The sequence below is a fragment of the Corapipo altera genome, unplaced genomic scaffold, assembly GCF_003945725.1.
Source record: "Corapipo altera isolate COAL_440 unplaced genomic scaffold, ASM394572v1 44, whole genome shotgun sequence".
Classification (NCBI taxonomy): Eukaryota; Metazoa; Chordata; class Aves; order Passeriformes; family Pipridae; genus Corapipo; species Corapipo altera.
Genome location: NW_020884880.1, coordinates 14,483,998 through 14,502,341, shown reverse-complemented (window position 1 = coordinate 14,502,341; position 18,344 = coordinate 14,483,998). Strand labels below are relative to the sequence as shown.

At 35.3% G+C, this 18,344-nt stretch overlaps 1 protein-coding gene across 4 annotated transcripts in view; it reads right to left on the bottom strand.

The window, feature by feature from the left end:
• PLCL2 (phospholipase C like 2) overlaps window positions 1–18,344 on the bottom strand; it is a 99,745-nt gene that overhangs the window by 11,221 nt on the left and 70,180 nt on the right. For all 4 annotated transcript variants that reach the window (XM_027639480.1, XM_027639483.1, XM_027639482.1 and 1 more), the window contains one exon: window positions 13,531–13,606. In XM_027639480.1, coding sequence (XP_027495281.1) covers window positions 13,531–13,606 — 76 coding nt within the window. The remainder of the gene's footprint in view (window positions 1–13,530; window positions 13,607–18,344) is intronic.

The following is an 18,344-nucleotide window of genomic DNA, read 5'->3' as shown; positions in this document are numbered from 1 at the left end:
GAGAAGACTGAGATTTATGGACATTAGAATTACCTCTTCTTTATAATCTCTCTAACCCACACTCATATTTCATTAAGAGATATGATTGAATGTTTTCATTGTACATTCCCTTACCTTACTCTCACATATATATATATATACACACACATTTAAAAAATATGCATAGATTCATCTGAAAGGTAAGATTGTTCTTTTTATGTTTTCTTACTATTTTGACTTTTGCTACAAGGAAAATAAATGGCAAATATTTTCCCCAAATTAAACTACTGTATCATTTTTATTTCAGTCACTTCTCTATAGCTCTGACTCTGCCTTTAAAGTCTCAAATAATGTTCCTATTATATTTCCCCAAAACAGATTTCTAAACATTCTAAACATTTCTAAAGTTCATTAATCCATCACTGTTTCCAAGTATCCATTTCCTTTTCACATCAACAATAAAAAAAACCCTCCCAATATGACCATGGAAAGATTACATTCAGATCCGTATTTACAACACTACCTTTCTAGAGCCATCATGACAATACAAATCGTCTGATTTGTACCATGAATTCTAAGACAAACTGGTAAACGTCTGGACTTCTGTACCTCATTTCCACCTTTATAATTTTTGCTTTTTAAGTCAATGGACACTAGTGATCAATAACAACCTTGACCTAAAGCCACTCAGAGAGATATTAAGAATAATGCTGAGGGGTCTCATGATCAATGTGAAATTGGTGCTTTGTAGATCTCATATTATTTTAATGTATATGAAATCCCTGGTATCATGGACATGGACACAAAGTGACCACATATTCTGTCAGCCAGAAGAGCTCCTTTTGTTCAACAAATACCTTCTGTGGTGATGCTCTCCCTTCTTTACACTCATGCTATGATACATTTCTGTTCTGCCAAAGCCATTCCACTCCAGCTAAGTATACTTGGCAGTTAGCAGGAACATCTCATCACACTTCTTCAGAAAACGAAACAAAGTCAGATCATCCTATCAGGGCACACACATGTAAACCCTCAGCAAACAGGTGTCTCCTGCTTAAATAGCACTAATCACCTCCCTATCCTCAACATCTCTTACAGACTGGCCAATTCCTCATCATCATGCTACGCTAAACCTGTCCTACTCTAAGCCCAAACATACAAGCAGGGACAAGTAGATTTGAATTTTATTTCCATTTTTATTATTAGCTCTTGCCTGATAAACTGAAATTAATTATGTCTCAGTTCTTCCATCTGTTGGAAGGAATTAATTATATTTGCTACACAATATATGGACAACTAAATTTTAGAGTATGAAAGCAGCACAGCATTTAATTGTTGACTATGTCTGTTTTGGTATTTCCCTTACTTGTTCCTGCTTGGTTTTCTCACATTTTGCCTTGGAATTATCTCAAGCAATAACTATGGCAAAGTAAAAACACAAGCATTAAGTTCCAAAATTAAGCTGCTTTCTAGAAGATAACAGAAAACAGAAAAAAAAAGGAAAGACCTTATCATTTACAGCTAAATTAATAAAATAAACTACATGTCCATATAAACTCATGTAAACATGCCTTTAAGATATGCTGGCAAAGAAAACTGAAAACTAAATGACTCTTTTTCATAAGTACACAGAATTTTCTGTCTCTTTTCAAGTAAAAATTCAGGTCTTACTCTCATTAAGACATAGTAAACAAATCACTAGCCCTCATTACTTCTAGAATTTTTAGTCCATTAGTAATTTCAAACTGCCTGAGAGCTCTTGAACGATAACAGGCATACTACTAACCTGATGTATCACCCAATACATTTCTGTACATACCATCTGCTTAATCAAAAAGCACAAATTACTCATGTTTTTCATTTAAAGTGGCAGATGTTAAGAAGGATATCATTCACAACTTTCTAAGTGATCACGAAGATTATGGGTGTTTAGATGGTATTTCCTGTGTTTTAATTTTTGCCCATTGCACAAACATATTTATCTATAATGAAGTTATTACTGATTGTTATCTTGAGCCAGAAAGCTCAATTCTAAACAGCTCTTTTGATCAGTCAACTTTACTAAAATCCTTATTTACAAAGAATCACTGAGGTAGGAAAGCACCTCTGGACATTGTTTAGTCCAACACCCCTGATCAAAAGCAGGACCACACAGAACAGGTTGCCCAGGACTGTGTTGAGTTGGCTGTTGAATATCATCAAGGATGGAGACTCCACAACTTCTCTGTGTGACCTCTTCCAGAGTTTGACCACATCAGGCCCTCACCGAGCCTTTTCTGCTCCAGGGTGAATAGTTCCAACCCTCTCAGCCTCTTCTCACAGGAACCATCTTTGTGGCCCTTGCTGGACTCTCAATTCTGTCTGTGTCTCTCATGTACAGGGAAGTGCAGATCTGTATGCAGCACTGCAGATGTAACCTCACCAGGCCCGACTAGAGGGGAAGGATCACCTTCTTCAGTCTTCTGGTCATGCACTTCCTTAGGTATATTTGACTTCTTATCCATCAGAGCACCCAGATCCTCTTCTCCGAAGCTACATTCCAGCCAGCCTCCAGCTTGTACTGGTGCATGCACAGGGTCATTCCTCTCCAGGTGCAGTACTTGGCACTTCTCTTTACTGAATCCTTTTTATGGGGTTCCTATTACTCACATAAGCAAAGTCCCTCAGAGCAGCAGCACAACCAGCTGTTGTATCGACCCTCCACAGACTTTGGTATCTTCTGTCACCTTGCTGAGGATGCATTTGACCCCATCATCCAGGTAATAAATGACTAGTTACTGCCCTTCAGATGGACTTCGTGCTCCTGATCACCATGCTTTGAGCCTGGCTGCCCAGCTAGTTTTTAGCCTCTACATATAGTCTGTCCAAGAGAATTTTACAAGAGACAGTGTTGAAAGCTTCAGTGAAGTCAAAATAAAAATCATCCACTGCTCTTCCCTTTTCCACCAAGCCAGTCACATCATTATAGAATGTTGTCAAGCTGGTTAGGTCTCATTTGCCCTTTGTAAATCCATGCTGACTCTTCCCAACCATCTTCCTGTTCTGCATGTGTTAGGAAATGGTTTCCAAGAGAATTTATTCCAGCACCTTTTCTGGACTTGAAGTGAGCCTTCTTGAATTGGTTTGACTGTGGTAACTCTACTGCTTGTGACAGTGTGATGAGGTTTCAAACATCATCATTTGATTGCCTTCCGAGTTGGAGGCACTAAGTTGGCATAAGCTGCATTCAGAAGTCTGGTCACTGCTACTCCACCATAAGTAAAGGGAAGGTAGAATGGAAGCCACACAATTTGCAAAATAAAGACTGATTCAAGTCTTCCACATTAAAAAGACCAGCTCTTCAGTGACACATTCGCCCCGACTATTAAGTCATGTAAATACACTGTAATATAGGCAACAAAACAGCAACAGCATGATTCAACAGTAGGGTTTTGAACTGAAAAAAATATTGCCAACAAATTTTCCTAACTGTAACCAGATATTTCACAGCTATCTTTCTCCCTTGCAGTACACTTATAAAGCATACTCATAAGCAATCCTCCAGTATTTCCAAATATTATTTTCCCCTTTAGTGCTGAATCTCTTTCTGATTCCCAGTGAATACTGGTTAGTCTGAATTTCATGACTGTCTCAGCTTCTCCCTCTCCCCCAATTCTGGAATGCATTAGATGGGTTTAACACTTCTTCATCCCCCCGGGAATACCTTACCATTCAAGATGCTCTTCTGAAATTTTACGAACTATTCTTTTCTCCCATTTTCAATAACTTCAAACAGCATGAGGAAAAGAAAAGTACCATAAAGCTATTCAATGCATAGCAACCCTATATCACGTGAGGAGACTAATAGAAATTTGCTTGGCTAGTCTAGCAAAAAGAAAACCAGAAGAGGAGCAATAGCTCTCTAAATACACATCAGTCAGGTAAGACCTTGGACATGAAAGGATTGTTTCAGCTAAAGGAAAATATTAGGATGAATGCCCCTCAGGAAAATTGGAATATATGTATAATTTATAACCATTATAGATGTGGTTCTGTAAGCAGCCTAGCAAAGGAGAAAATTACTCAAATCAAAAACTCATATTCATTTTAAGATACACCTTGACATGATCAATTTCCAAAAACTGTACTGGGAAGCAGACTTCAGGACTTTCCAGTCCTGCATATCCTCAGACAGCTGCATGACGACATCTTTAAATAGTATTACATGGCAGATTCTCAAACCTGCATTAATTTATGCTTAAAATATTCTGATAGAACATTTATGTCTATAAACTAAACAAGGACTACATGACAGTACAGAAAGTAAGGTGTCTTATTGCTATGACATACTTTAATAACAAAAATTTATTTCCTAAATAAAACATACAAGCCAATACCATAGTCTTGACAGGCTGACAGCAATTCTGAGCAATCACTTGTCAAAATAACTTCCAGATTATAACTTCAGCTTTGTTTAATGTCCTGGATTCTTAATATCTTATTTGTCACAAATATGTTCAGCAGATAACAAAATCTTTCATAATTTACAGCATGCATATAAGCCTATAATATGTGTGTTATTGTTTTGCCAATGCTTGAAATGCTGGAATAAAGAAGATGCATTTCTGTTGCTGCCCTGCCTATTGTTGTAGTGCCAATACTGTATCTTCATAAAAAAAAGTATTACTTCGTGATGTATCTCAAAACCAACATTGCAGATACTACTAAAAGTTACTCATCTTCAACTGTATTTAGCTTGAAAAAAACCAGCTTTTTGACTTCCTTAAAATGAAATTACTTCATAGGAAATTCACTATCCTTAATTACTAACTAGAAATGACATCTGTTGAAAGCTGGTTAGCAATTCCTCCCATTACTGGGATTTCACTATAGCTCCGAAGTCCTACACTTAAGATATTGATTAAAATGTGACATATACAGCAACATAAGTGATTCTGGTATTTTTAAAGTAATTAAGAAAGATATATTAAAAAGGAAAGTGGCCTTAAGGCACTGAGTTGTATGTATTTATGTTTTTGCCTTTTTGCTATACAATCTTTGTTGGAACACTCTGATGATAATTACACGTTTATTAAAATCAAGATGTGAAAAGAAACTGAAATATGGAAAACTGGAGTGCACGTGTGTACTGTAGGAGTTCAGGCTGTTGGAACTCTGAGATTTGTTTGCTTTTGCAAGAGTTACTCTCACAAAACCCTGGCATACAATCTCAGTTTATAAGAAAAAAATTCACGCCTTTTCTTTAACTGAGAATCGAGATAGTAGTTTTTCAAGGAAAACTAATTTTTCTTAGCAAAACAGCCAGCACAACACTTGCTAGACCATATTTTTAAAGCCAAATCTCTACTTGACATGCTCATTTATTTTCTTTGATGAAAGCTTTCTTGCCAAGAGCATGATTTACAACCTAGCTGAGACATGACTACACAGCAGGTGGGCTCCTCCTGGTATAGGATTTTTCTCTTAATAAAGAACTTTATCAATGAAATAGCACCACAGTAAAACTTTGGCAACAAATGTATTTACTGAGTAGGCCTAATATGAAATGAGTAGCAAACAAAATTTGACTATCTATATGAGATACACACTGGTAATACTCCAAGTATGAAGCACTTAACTGCGGTCAAGACAAATATATTTTATTTCACTCTTGGTAGAGCACCTTAATTTAAAAGCAAATTAAATACTTATTTATTACTCTTTTGAAAAGTAATAAAAATTAAATAAATATTAAATATTTTTAAATGAAAGGAAAATACCATACAGCTCTTGATCAGGTTACCCCATCTTGCAGGTCAATTACTATGTAGACTCACCTCAAATACTTATAAAGATTCTGTGAATAATGTGCATACACAGATTGTTCTTTACAAGAAAAAACATCCAAGTGCTTCACACATTAAAATATTTTTTTCTACACTGTGTAAGTTAAATGGTAATATAGGACAAGAAAATTCTAGAAAAGAATTTAAGCTGTATTATTTTCCACATATAAATATTAATATTTATATGTGAAGTACTTAAACATATATAAATATGTAATTTGTTTAGACAACTGCTACTCTTGGTCCCATCCTTGAAAGCTAAGGCTTAATTTTTAAATATATTTTTCTAATATTTTTGGTTCAGCTTATATTCCTTAAACACTCAGGTATTTCAGCCTCATAAACAACTTCCTTTTACAACAAAGTTTATCAGAAAAAGTGATTGGGAAAGAAGTCTGGCTACTAGATCACATGACCAAAAAATCAAATAAATCATGTTAGAGAAGCAACCAAGCTCAGTATACTTAGAAATTCTCCCACAAAGAATTAGCATGAATCTTAATAAATTAATGTTTAGAGTACCTCTGTATTATCTAAGAATCACTACTAACTGCAAAAACTGAATCTTAACAGTAACAAGGATTAGATCTTTAAATACTTCCAAGCACCTACTTTCCACCGAAGTCCCTCAAAATATTTTATGTCATAACTGGAGAACTGTAATTTCTTTGTGGATTTTAAGTGTGTTGTTCTTCAGCTTCAAGAAGGTCAAGGTATGAACTATTTGCATTCAACATATTTAGATTAATACTTGACAAAAGAATATATTAACTTAATTAGTTGTTTGGTATTTTTTAATTATTTCAACTTCTTAGGCAATGTGCACTATCTTTGTAGTAAGTGGAAATGTTCCCCAGACACAGACATCTATGTACTGCCCCTACTTAGGTGGTTAAAAAATGTTTTGGTGCCTGATACCCTGTTATTCTTTATAAGGGGCAAAGACAAATTGTATATTTGAGATAAACTTCTTATCCCAACATCCCAATTGACAATGGCATCACAGCCTGCTGAACACCATCCTCTCTGCAAGGACAAAATTAGTATTTAGTCTTTCAAGCCAGACTCATCCAGTCACATTCAATCACAATAATTCAGTTTTCAATATAAGACACTTTCTTTAATGTTGGAGAACCACTTAGGACATAAGATGTTCACCAACTTCTTTATGAACCACTGTCAGAAGAGATTCAAAGTAGTTGTAGCACCAAGTTTATTTATTCTGGTATGAAGATAAAAAGAGGACACCTGTAATATCTGGTCTTTATTTAATTACAACTTTGTTACTTCCAAGAGTTAAGTAACCAGCTCCACTTCCTCGAACACTTTCAAGACAATCCTATATAATATTAACCCTCTCAAAAACAAAGTAAACAAAAATAGCATCAACTGACAAAACACATAAACCCCACACTAACATTCTGTACTTCCAAAACAGCAACACAGAAAACCAGATCTTCACATATTAAAACAGCTGTTCTGGAAAACTGACACACAGTATTCCACCCCCAATGTACAGAAAATTTTATTCCACAAGGACATTTTTCTGTGAAGGCAGATTGTATTTCTAAATGTGGGTGAAGTTAAGCCATCACATTTATTAGAATGAACTAAGACTGTCAATAACGGGTATAAACACAGAGGTACAAGGGAGAGGATTTTTTCCTACAGACTGCTGTTTCCATCTTTTATTTATCAGCCTTGATCCTCAAGAGAGACCAGTGAAATTTTATGGAAACGTTTCTGATTTTATTTCATGTTAGAAAGCAGACTTAATCAAGACATTGATTTATGGCACATTATAATTTCTCCAGTGTTCAGATCTGGCTGAGTCCATGTTGTTTCACTGACAATAGTAATGAATCTCTTTCATTTCCACAGGAATCTAACTTCTTTCTTTACTAGTACCTTCCGCACCTGAGAAATTTGGCACCCTTTTCTTTCAAGTTGCCTGATTAACACAATTAATTTAAACCCAGAGCCATTTCCCCAACCTGTATTTAACTTGGTATTTGTTGTTATTGCTTAAAATATAAAGAGGAGGAATGTCTATCTGAAAACCCGGCTACTTTTCAGCCCTTCAGCTGTTACGAAATTTGTCTTTCAACCATGTTGATTGTAACACTTTACTACTTCTGCTTTTTCATAATTCCCATCTATGGATAGGTTGGAACTGTTGGTTGGTCTCAGCAGCTGTTGTACTAGTTTGTTCTCAGATATTGATACAGAAGACCCATGGGGGAGTAAATGGGCTCCTCATACTTTCCTCTCATTTTGGATTAGATAGTAGTTAGGATAACCATGTAGATTTTGAGCAGATCTTGGTACATAAAATGCGTGCTGTATTTGTGCACTGTAGTATACCTCTTTACATCTTAAGAGATAAAATTAATCTTGTCTCCTTAATCATTTTTGCAGGTACAAGGCAATTGCTAAAAAATATAAGCTAATATAACAGATCAATTTTGTAAATATTTCTGTACTGGGAATGGCTATTTAAAATCAAGAATTCTACTTTAGCCTCCTACAACGTTAATCTGATTTTGAGTACATAACCACAATTTCCAATAATTTTTGCTCACTGAAGTTACTGAAAGTTGAACGTGCAAATCTAGATAGCCATCCTTAATATGATCTGATCTTTTCCTGGGTTAGAATTACAGTAACAGTAGGGGAGAAAAAGACATATGAAGGAGCAAAATCAAGAGAGTAATGCAAAAGTGTTAGTAAGTTATTTGCCCTAGTAGCAGTGAGTGAGATCATTAAGAAGTATGGCAGATGTCTCCTAGGAATCATCCACCCATGTGCAATATATATCAGGTTCCCCAAAACAACAATACCATCCAAGGTATTACAGTGAGCTATGTATGAGGAGCAATACAAGAAAAACATGGTGTATGTCTGGTGTGAATAACCACAGTGAAAAAGATCTGAGCATAAAGAAAAATGACTGATCATCTATTCACTAACACTACCGAAGTTGATCTAAGTGCAATTCTTCATGCCCTCCCTACCCAGCAGAATGTGCCTTCAAGTATATTCAAGGCACAGGAGAGGAACAGAGGATTACAGAGCCAGAGAGATTATATGTGTGTGTGTGTGTGTGTGTGCGCATATCTGTATATATATCTCAGTATAATCTATGCTGTGGAGCTGTACCTGAAGGGGCTTAGTGGAGTTGTTTGAGGAGGAAAGACAAACAGAAAGAAAAAATACAGAAAAAATGGAGCAGACAGAGTAAAAAGGAAAGAAAAAAATGATGACTGAATACAGAAAGAAAGTTAAGAGATATAAATGAAGGACTGCCTTGAACATGCCCTTTATTTCCTTAGCTATCACAGAAAGCCTATTGTGTTAATAAACATTGAAAATGATGTTATGACAAATATGGAAAAAGGAGCTAAGACAACTTGATAACTGGCTTAGAAAAAATGGAGACATGGAGAAAACGAGGAAGAGCAGGTATTTCAGAAGCATGCAGGCTGGCTGAGAAAGGCCTCAAAGTGCTGTTTTAGTTATAGCAGGTGATGTTGGAGTTTACGTGATGGTGGTAAATATTGTAGATGTCTTACTTTTGACAGTGAACCTCATGAAAAATATAGTAATGGATCCAATTCTAAGATGTAACTTGATGATCAGCACATCCTACTGATGCAGTCAAACAAATTAAAAATTCTCAGTCATGAAGTCCAACGATAACGGATAAAGCATCATTCCTTCACTTCCTATTAATGAAATGATAGTTTAAATGCAGTGGTTTCTAATCAAAAGCCAAGACTTGCTGATGAGAGGTAAGACGTGGATTAACAAGTTCTGCTGAATTTGTGTAAACTCCACAGTACTCAGACCATAAACACTGCAAATTCTCTTTCGAGCTAGGTATAACTGCAGAAATACTGGGAACCTAGTCATTGCCTTTCACAGTTTAAATAAAAACTCAATTGCATGTCTATATACCCAGTCAAAAGTGCTCCTCAATATTTAATTATATCGATTTCTTTTGAGGGATTACGTAATCTGTTATAACACAGACTTTTACTTTTTCTTACATACTTTGTTTTGATGGACCTTGAGTCAAAACCCAATTTAGAAAGCAAGTAACAGGAACAAATAGTAAAAGAAACAGCTCAAGAGCTCCATAAGTGTCATTTTGCTGCAAAGCTTAAGCAGTAATGGTGGGGAAATAAAGAGTTACAGTTACTTGAATAAAATTGATTTTATTCCTTTAATTTTCAACTACCAGAAGTATCTGCAGTATTTTGGTATGGTCATCATGCTAATATTTTTCTGCATGCAGCCCAGATGTAACTTTTCCCAACAAATAATGTGTACTGTGTTTATCTTCAACAGCATCCAGAATGGCTAAATATTTCCCTTCTTGAAACTGTATCCTGTTTCTGACACTGCTGAAGGACTGCTTTGAGTACATATTAGAAAATGTACTCATTTTAGGTCTTTCACTACTTGCATCATTAAAGTCAGTCACTGTACAGATGGGATAAATAAGACAGTCCCTGCTCCAATAACTCAGAATCAAAGTACGAAGAAGAAAGGGAACAGATGGATAAAGAAAGAGTAGGGAGTACACGGCAGCAATGAAAACTATTTTGGTTAAGGTGGTAGGAGGACATGTGTCAATCTAGCTATATTTGTGGGATAATTTTAAAAACAAATTCAAAGGAAGTAGCCTGGTGGATGTTTACAGTGAGCCCGTGGGACAACATGATAGAAAGCATGACGATGGCTGACAATCTATCAGGCAGTGGAAACTCTTGCTACCAAATGAGCAAACACGAGAGAAGCAAAAGCAGCTCAGTCTTGACGCACAATGAGAAAAAAATATCAAAATTCATCTAGGGACAGACATTATCAAAACAACAGCCAGGAAAATGACGTGCATAAAGCAAAACTGTAATGGTCAAATGTCGAAAAAGGATACTGTAGCCAAGATCCCAGAAAATAAGAATCTGAACAAGAGTTCTGGTAGCACAGATGACTAGGGATGGTTATGCCTCTAAAACCACATGGAAAAAAATATGTATGTTTTTAATGAATCTGAATTACCAGCCCACATATGCTGAAATGCATATTTATGCATCACTTTAGCCATAAATTGACATTGCTAGAACTGGATACAATAACTTCATTTTCTGAATTAAAACAGAAAACTCAGAGACCATTCCCTGCAGGTATTGTCAACGCAACTTTTTCCCCTAACTCATTAATTTACCCTTACTGATGTTATATTCCACAAGATTATAGAATCATAGAATGGCTTGGGGTTGGAAGGATCATCCATATCCAAACCCTCTGCCATGGGCAGGAACACCTTCCAATAGACCAGGTTGCTCAAAGATCTTCCTGTACTGTTTCACAGTCATATCTACATTTGATTACATTCAATAATTGCCACCAGCAAACTGTGTTTGCTCATTATTTGCCTCCCATCATTTAATGAGTACTTGGAATATCACATATCCTTTCGAGCTTCCACTGCTAAACATGAAAATTGATTCCTAAGCTGTGGTTCTCTTTTAACCAGTGATGAGCACAGGCAGTATTTGAATTATAAAGTAAAAGACTGCAATGGAAGATTCAAAAGAGGAGTTGAAGATTGATGTGAGTTGGGTACAAAAGAGGCTGGGGGTAAGGTGACCCAGACATTCCAATTCTTTACTCTAGCAAAGATACAGGAGCATTTTTGGGTTTTAAGAGATTAAGGGAATGAACTGGATTATCTTCAAACTCCCTTTAGCACCTAGGTTATATTTTCCTGCAGGATCTTTAACTGGTTTAATAGCAACAAAATAAATGGCACTGCAGTCATCTTAAAGTTATGTGAATTTTTTTCTTAGTTCTGTGAAGAAGAAAAGTACAGTGGGAACCAAACCACTATTATGCTATTATTTATTTTTTCATTATTTATGTATCTAAAATGCTTTCAATAACTAATTAAGAACTTAATGTGCTGAGTTGAAATTAATGTGCTGATATGAAGAAAATAGGTAATTTTTTTATATGGTTTAAAGAATCAAAATAAGGAGAAATGTTTACAGTTAATGCTCTTAAGAGAACATTAATTCTGAATTAATTCTGAAAATAACCATCTCAATAATTGTATTTTTGCTCATTCAACAGGCCATCAACCTAACTAAAAAATAATAGTGCATTTATTTTAAAATTAGTTCTGAATTTTATAAGGCCAAAAGTCTTATTATTAAACTTAACGTCAGAAAACAGTTTAATAGAGTGAGTCTACTTTGCCTATTCAACAAACTCTCATATAAGCCTATCCATGACAACAAAAATTTACTGCTTATTGGCAGCTTCTGTATTTCTTCTTATTTTAGCAACTTTTTGGCTCTTTGAGCCATAGAACGAAAAAGCCCAAACAAGGGCATGATTTTGCTTTTTCCTTATCAAGAAACTACACAGGAAAATGTATAATCTTTTATTTGTAATTAAATAGAGCAGCATCTACTGAAATCATGAGATCAATCAGTCATAAGACACCCTTCAAAAACCATTGATATTAAAAGGTAATCTAGTTCAGCTCATTCATCTTAAAAAATGCCTTGACCCTGCAGGGCTAAAGCTGCCCTAAATAGCAGGATCTATTACATAATCCATACTTAGGCTTATGTACCATGCTGGAAGGTTCTCATTTAAATGAGATCAAAATCTCCACTATTTAGCACGGGCTTTACGACTTTAGTATTCATAAACAAAGGATTCTTGGACCCAGCTGTCCTTCATGTAAAATAACGTGGTAAGACGCAAGAAAATCAGACACATGGAATTTTACTGGAATCCATACAAGCTAGGAGAAAGCAATCTTTTCTGAAGAGCAGCAATTCTAAAATATGAAAAATGGGCAATTACCTTTTGGCTTACCTCTAACCAAGGATCTAAACTGCTTGAGATACTGGTGACGCTAAAAAAATACGGCACACCATCACCACATAAATGGGAGATGATTCAAGAAGCACACAAGTCTACCAGACAACACTTTTATGACAGCATCACATATTTTGTGTTTGGTATTGTTGCGGTTTAACCTCAGTCAGCAACTAAGTGCCACACGCTTACTCCCACTGGGTAGGATGGGGGAGAGAATTGGAAGAGTCAAAGTGAGAAAACTCATGACTTGAGATAAAGACAGTTTAACCGGTAAAGCAAAGCTACACATGCAAGCAAAGCAAAACAAGGAATTCATTCTTTGTAAGCACTGCTCAGCAATAACAAAAACATCTCAATATTATCAGCCCTGTTTTAAGCACAAATCCAAAACTAAGCCCCATACCAGGTACTAGGTACAAAAATTAACTCTATCTCAGCCAAAACCACCACAGTGTTTTAGATAAATAACTCCCATTAGATAGATCGCTCTCTTTCCTGTAATCCCCACATTTGCAGTTGTGGAAATGACTATATTGACAAGCTACTGTCCATATATGAAATGCTCATGATTTCCAAAGTCGAGCTGTAATTCTATTGATCCTTGATTTCTATGGTTTGAAATGTCCTTTTCACTCTTACTGTATTATGCATAAATTACAACAATCTCTTTTTTTTGAGTGCTTTTTGTTGTTGTTTGATTGTTGAGTTTTGGTGGGTTTGGGGGTTTTTTTGCTACAGTTGAATAAATAAACTCAATTAAAAGTTTTGGGAAATAAAGAAAAATGCAGTAAGTTCTGAATATTTTTAAAAAGCAGCTTGTACTTACCCGCTTTCTGACACTGTACTATCCTCTCATATAAGCTATCTGTATTTTCAACTAGAGTTCTGATGGTGTGAATCATCTGCAGAGAAAATAAATTAAAATATACAGGAACATCAGTAAAATTAAATTTTTACTGAAAATTTTTAATCTGTAAAAGATGCTTAAAATTAAACTCAAATCAATAGTATATTTACCATTAACATAATGAATACACTCATTTTCGTGGTCATGACAAGGTAGAGAAGTGTCCTAAATGTAGCATGAAGACATAAAACATATGATGATTTTGGGCTGGGATCTGTGAACACTGAAGCAAAACATCTACCCCATAATTCATTGTCTATCAAAGCAAGTGGAAATGATACAACCAGGTAATTCACTTTTGGTGGCTTGGGTGAGATAACTCGGATGCAAGTTTCCTCTTCTTCACTCCAACATTCAGGATGATGACCACTCACCACCCACTACTTGCTTTTTCCTAGGGATCATTCCACTGCTTTTCCAGATTTTCCAGATTTTCCCTTTTTGTGGCTTGACCTGTACATATGTATGGGACAACACTCTATGGAGGAAAACAAATCATCTGAGGCTGGTACTGGACGATAAGAAAAATAAATTATTCCTTTACTTGATCTTTCTAAACAAAAATCCTATCAGGGAAGTTCAGCTGAAGGCACAGTAATTAGGATGGAACTGTGCAGTATATATGGGAATGCAACAACTTTGCTGCACCTTACCCACTGACACCCCTGGTATCTACTCAAGCAGACAATTTTCTCACCACTAAAACAACAACTAAAATTTGACATGTTACTTATGTGGGTGTTCATGTGGAACTTACTTTTCTTAGGAGACCACAATTTGCTGTTATGAGCAGGAACATTCCATGTTATAGGGAAAAAAAAAAACCAACCAAAGTTCTCTAACACTCTTCCTCAGAGAAAAATTGCTGTAAGGGGCGTGACTATTATGGCAGTCCTTCCTCACACATATTAGAAGGACCTTTCTCCAGCTGAATGACATTGAGGCTGTTTGTCTGAACATTCCTCTAAGTGAGGCATAAATCAATTCTGAGAAGCAGGCAAGTAAGCCTCAGATTTTTGATCATGACAAGTGTGCCAGCAAGTGAGGAGGAAAAACACCTGCACAGACAAACTACTCTACAGACTTCTATAATTGTCGGCTACACAAAAATCTGGTTTTAACAAATGACAAAGCATTTAAAAATAATTCTAGTTCTGTTTCTATTATTTCAGTTTAAACCAATAAAGAAAATTATGCAAACCCTGAAATTTTTGTTTATTCTAAATATAAAAAGCATGTAAATAAGCAACTTTGGAGTATGTGGAGGTCATCACACTGGATAATTTAATTTCATCTTCACATCCTGATTAATTTGTATTTAAATTCAAAGTATCTATTTAGCCTGATTTATAGTTTGTCAGTTGATGGAGTTTGGGGTTTTTTTAAATAAATGTAAATTATAATAAATGAAGTAGAATAATTTGATCAGGTTGCTAAGCTACAAGTGAAAAACTTTATCTTACCCATTTTTAACTGGATTTTTCTTTTAATATAAATATCAATGTTCACTCAAGTAAAAACTACCTATAAATAAAATTATGCTGATTACTATTTAAGTGTAACAAATTGAAGACAACTTAAATAAGAGAATACTATATTTCACCCACATAGGGAGCACTGCAACTGACTATTTCTGATTGGTCAAGGAGAAAGCCCTATTTCACTGTGTTTCATTACCATTCCGTCTTTAAAACAGTATTCAGAAACTGAAATAAGGTCACTATAAATTTGCTTGAAAGGCAAGGATTTTACCTGTTTCAATATGTATGTCATGTACCACGTCTGCTTCTGCAATGAACTTAAATCAAGAGAACTAAAACACAGCTGATGTCAATCACAAATATACTTCCAGTAACTGACATTATTTTGCTAACTAGCTGAAAGGAAGTTGTAAAGCAATTTTTTGCTGCATTGAAAATCCCCTTGAAAAATGAAATGCAGAGCACATATGGCTCTTGGTTTTCTCAGGATGCTAATAATAAGGACTAGAGTCCTTTAACCCAAGCACCCTTTTGACTGGAGTTCATAAAAAAGAGAGACCAATAGTGCTGCCTGTTCAAGTATTTGTTCTGTAGGAACTGTAAGAAATATTGCAACATCCCTGTTTTTTCCTGACCCCATATATATTTTTCCTGACCCCATATGTATAATAACGTAATTTCTAAGTCATCTCAGTTAGGTGCTATTCCAGACACAGAACACATCTATATGCTCTGTTTCCGTCATACAATACACTCTACATGTACATCAGGTAATTCAGAAGCAGTGGAGAACAAGTTTCAGCTGATTAGAAAACTTACTCTGAGACACTGCCCTGATTTTCAGAAATAAGAGAATTCTAAAATGAATAAAAATGCTTACATTACTGCTTTTTGTTTACTTTCTGTATTGACAAAGCAAGAAAGTTGCACTAGTTCTGCAGATGAAAGGAAATGAAACTAATCGCTGTATTAGTGCTCTTTCATCACAGCAAGGCTAACATTGAAGAATGATTTATAGTAACATGCCCATTTCATATTTCACAGTTTCTGTACGGAAAGCTGCTAAATACTCTCAGATCAAAAGCAATGCCCGCTTTTCAACTTTGGAAGAAAAATGTCACTGCATTTATGTGACAAATTATTCTAATATCCATTTTTATATTACCAGGATCAGTAACAGTTACTTTCTTTATCTCAGGTCTCTAAAATACATACAAAGTTGTATTTAAGATTAGCAGCACTGCAGAGCAAAGTTGACTGAGCTAGCAATCAATTCAGGGGCTGCCTGCCACTACCATTTGATCAATATTATGGAACACCTCAATTTTCTTATGTCCTTCACTAAGAAAATAATGGAACAATATGCTGTGTGCATGAACAGATGGACCTTCTAGTCGTGCTTGATTAATAAAGTAATAGTATTAGTTCATTATAATTTTATTCTTACATTGCTCTTCACCAGGCAGTCACCTTTTAGTATGTATTCAGCTATTTGTTAAATTATTCTTATGGAATATTTGAACATACGAATGCTTTCTGGTGTTCAGGCCAAAATTATGACATCACGAAAACACTCTTGTACATATTAAGAGAGACTGAAAGACTTTCGTGAGACGCAGCATATGGAACAACTGAGTATAAATGGCTATATTTAAACAGAAAATTAGCCTAATCCAAAAGATACTGGTAGGTATGTGTATGCTTGATATAAAAGCGAAATAGAAAATGATGAGTAAGCGGCAGCTTCAGTGTGCAAAACAGTATGTCTGCAGCAGACTAAGACATGGAATTCTCAAGGCAAATGAGTTGTGGAAATTGAGGGGAAAGACAAGGTAGAACCTGCTATATACTACACTAGTCTATATTGAACAAGCCAGTCAATAACCAGGTATTTGCTAAACACAGCCAACTTTAAGAATATTATCAGTGACAAAACCATAAAGAGAAATGCAAACAAACGTAATAGGGAACAAGCAGTTACCAACTGACCATTAAAAATGTATTGCAAATTACCCATGCCTGTTCTAAGAAAAGAACAGATATTATATGAAGTTTAGTAAGCTATACTTTCTAGCAAGTCTTTCGCAATACTAATTTCCATTTCTAACCTACATTGTTTTTTTCTGGAAGTAAAGATTCCAAATATCCAAAAATATATTTGAAATACAGAATTTGTAACACCTTCTGGAATTGCTTCAATTCTCCCTTCAATTCCCACCCCACCACCACACTCCGATCTTGGTATGATCACAGAACTTGCCTGGTACCCATTTTGTACCAGACTATGTCTTTTTTTTTCCTGGTCAATGGAAAATGGGAAATGCAGAATGGTCTGTTTTATGAGACTTGAAGTCATCACATTTTTTCAGAGGCCAGGCTGACAGATTGATCTGTTCTTCAAACTCTATTTGTTAAATCATGCAAGCATTTTACCTAGTTATCAGAAAAACTGCCATAAGTTCTAACAAAAAGACAAATGTCAAGAAAGATGTAAAAAACAAATAAATTATTATTAAGAGGTTTTAGAAATAAACACTAAATGATTAGTCCAGAGCTCTCAGTGAGGACTGGAGATCTGTATTAGTATATATTGTTCCTGTCTTAAAAAGATGATGGTTAGAAATCACAATTTTTGCTTCAGACTGTACTGTACTGTTACCAGTACCATTCACCACTTACATAACACTGTCTTCAAAAACCAAATTAAAAAGTAATATACTGAAAAAAAATGTATCCCCCTTCTCAGCAAAATAGAACTCTGTCATTAAGACAGTTACAGAAAATTAAAAATAGTTACATGTCTAGACTACCCTTAGAATAATTTTTTTATGTTTCAAAGTTTAAGTCTGTTTTATAAAAGAGATAAATGCTATGAACTAATACTGTGTAGATCTATGCATGTATGTAAGCACTCACACATATGTATACATCCATATATTTGAGACCATTCATTCAATTTGAGCTAAATTTGAACAATGAAGATCAATTTCTACTAGGCTCACAAAGACAAGTCTTCTGGTAGAATATAAACCATCCTGTTTATGCCTTCAACTCAGGGAAAATATGTAGACTGAACTTAACACTAAATATTTTGAATACTATATTTAACAAAGACTACAGAGCTTGAGAAAGAAATCTTCCAAAACTCCCAGGATATATTCATTCCTCTACATGTGGAACTAGTTGATAGCACACCAACAGAGACATCAGCTGCATTTTAAAATGGAAAAACCAGTCAATGATAAACTGTGT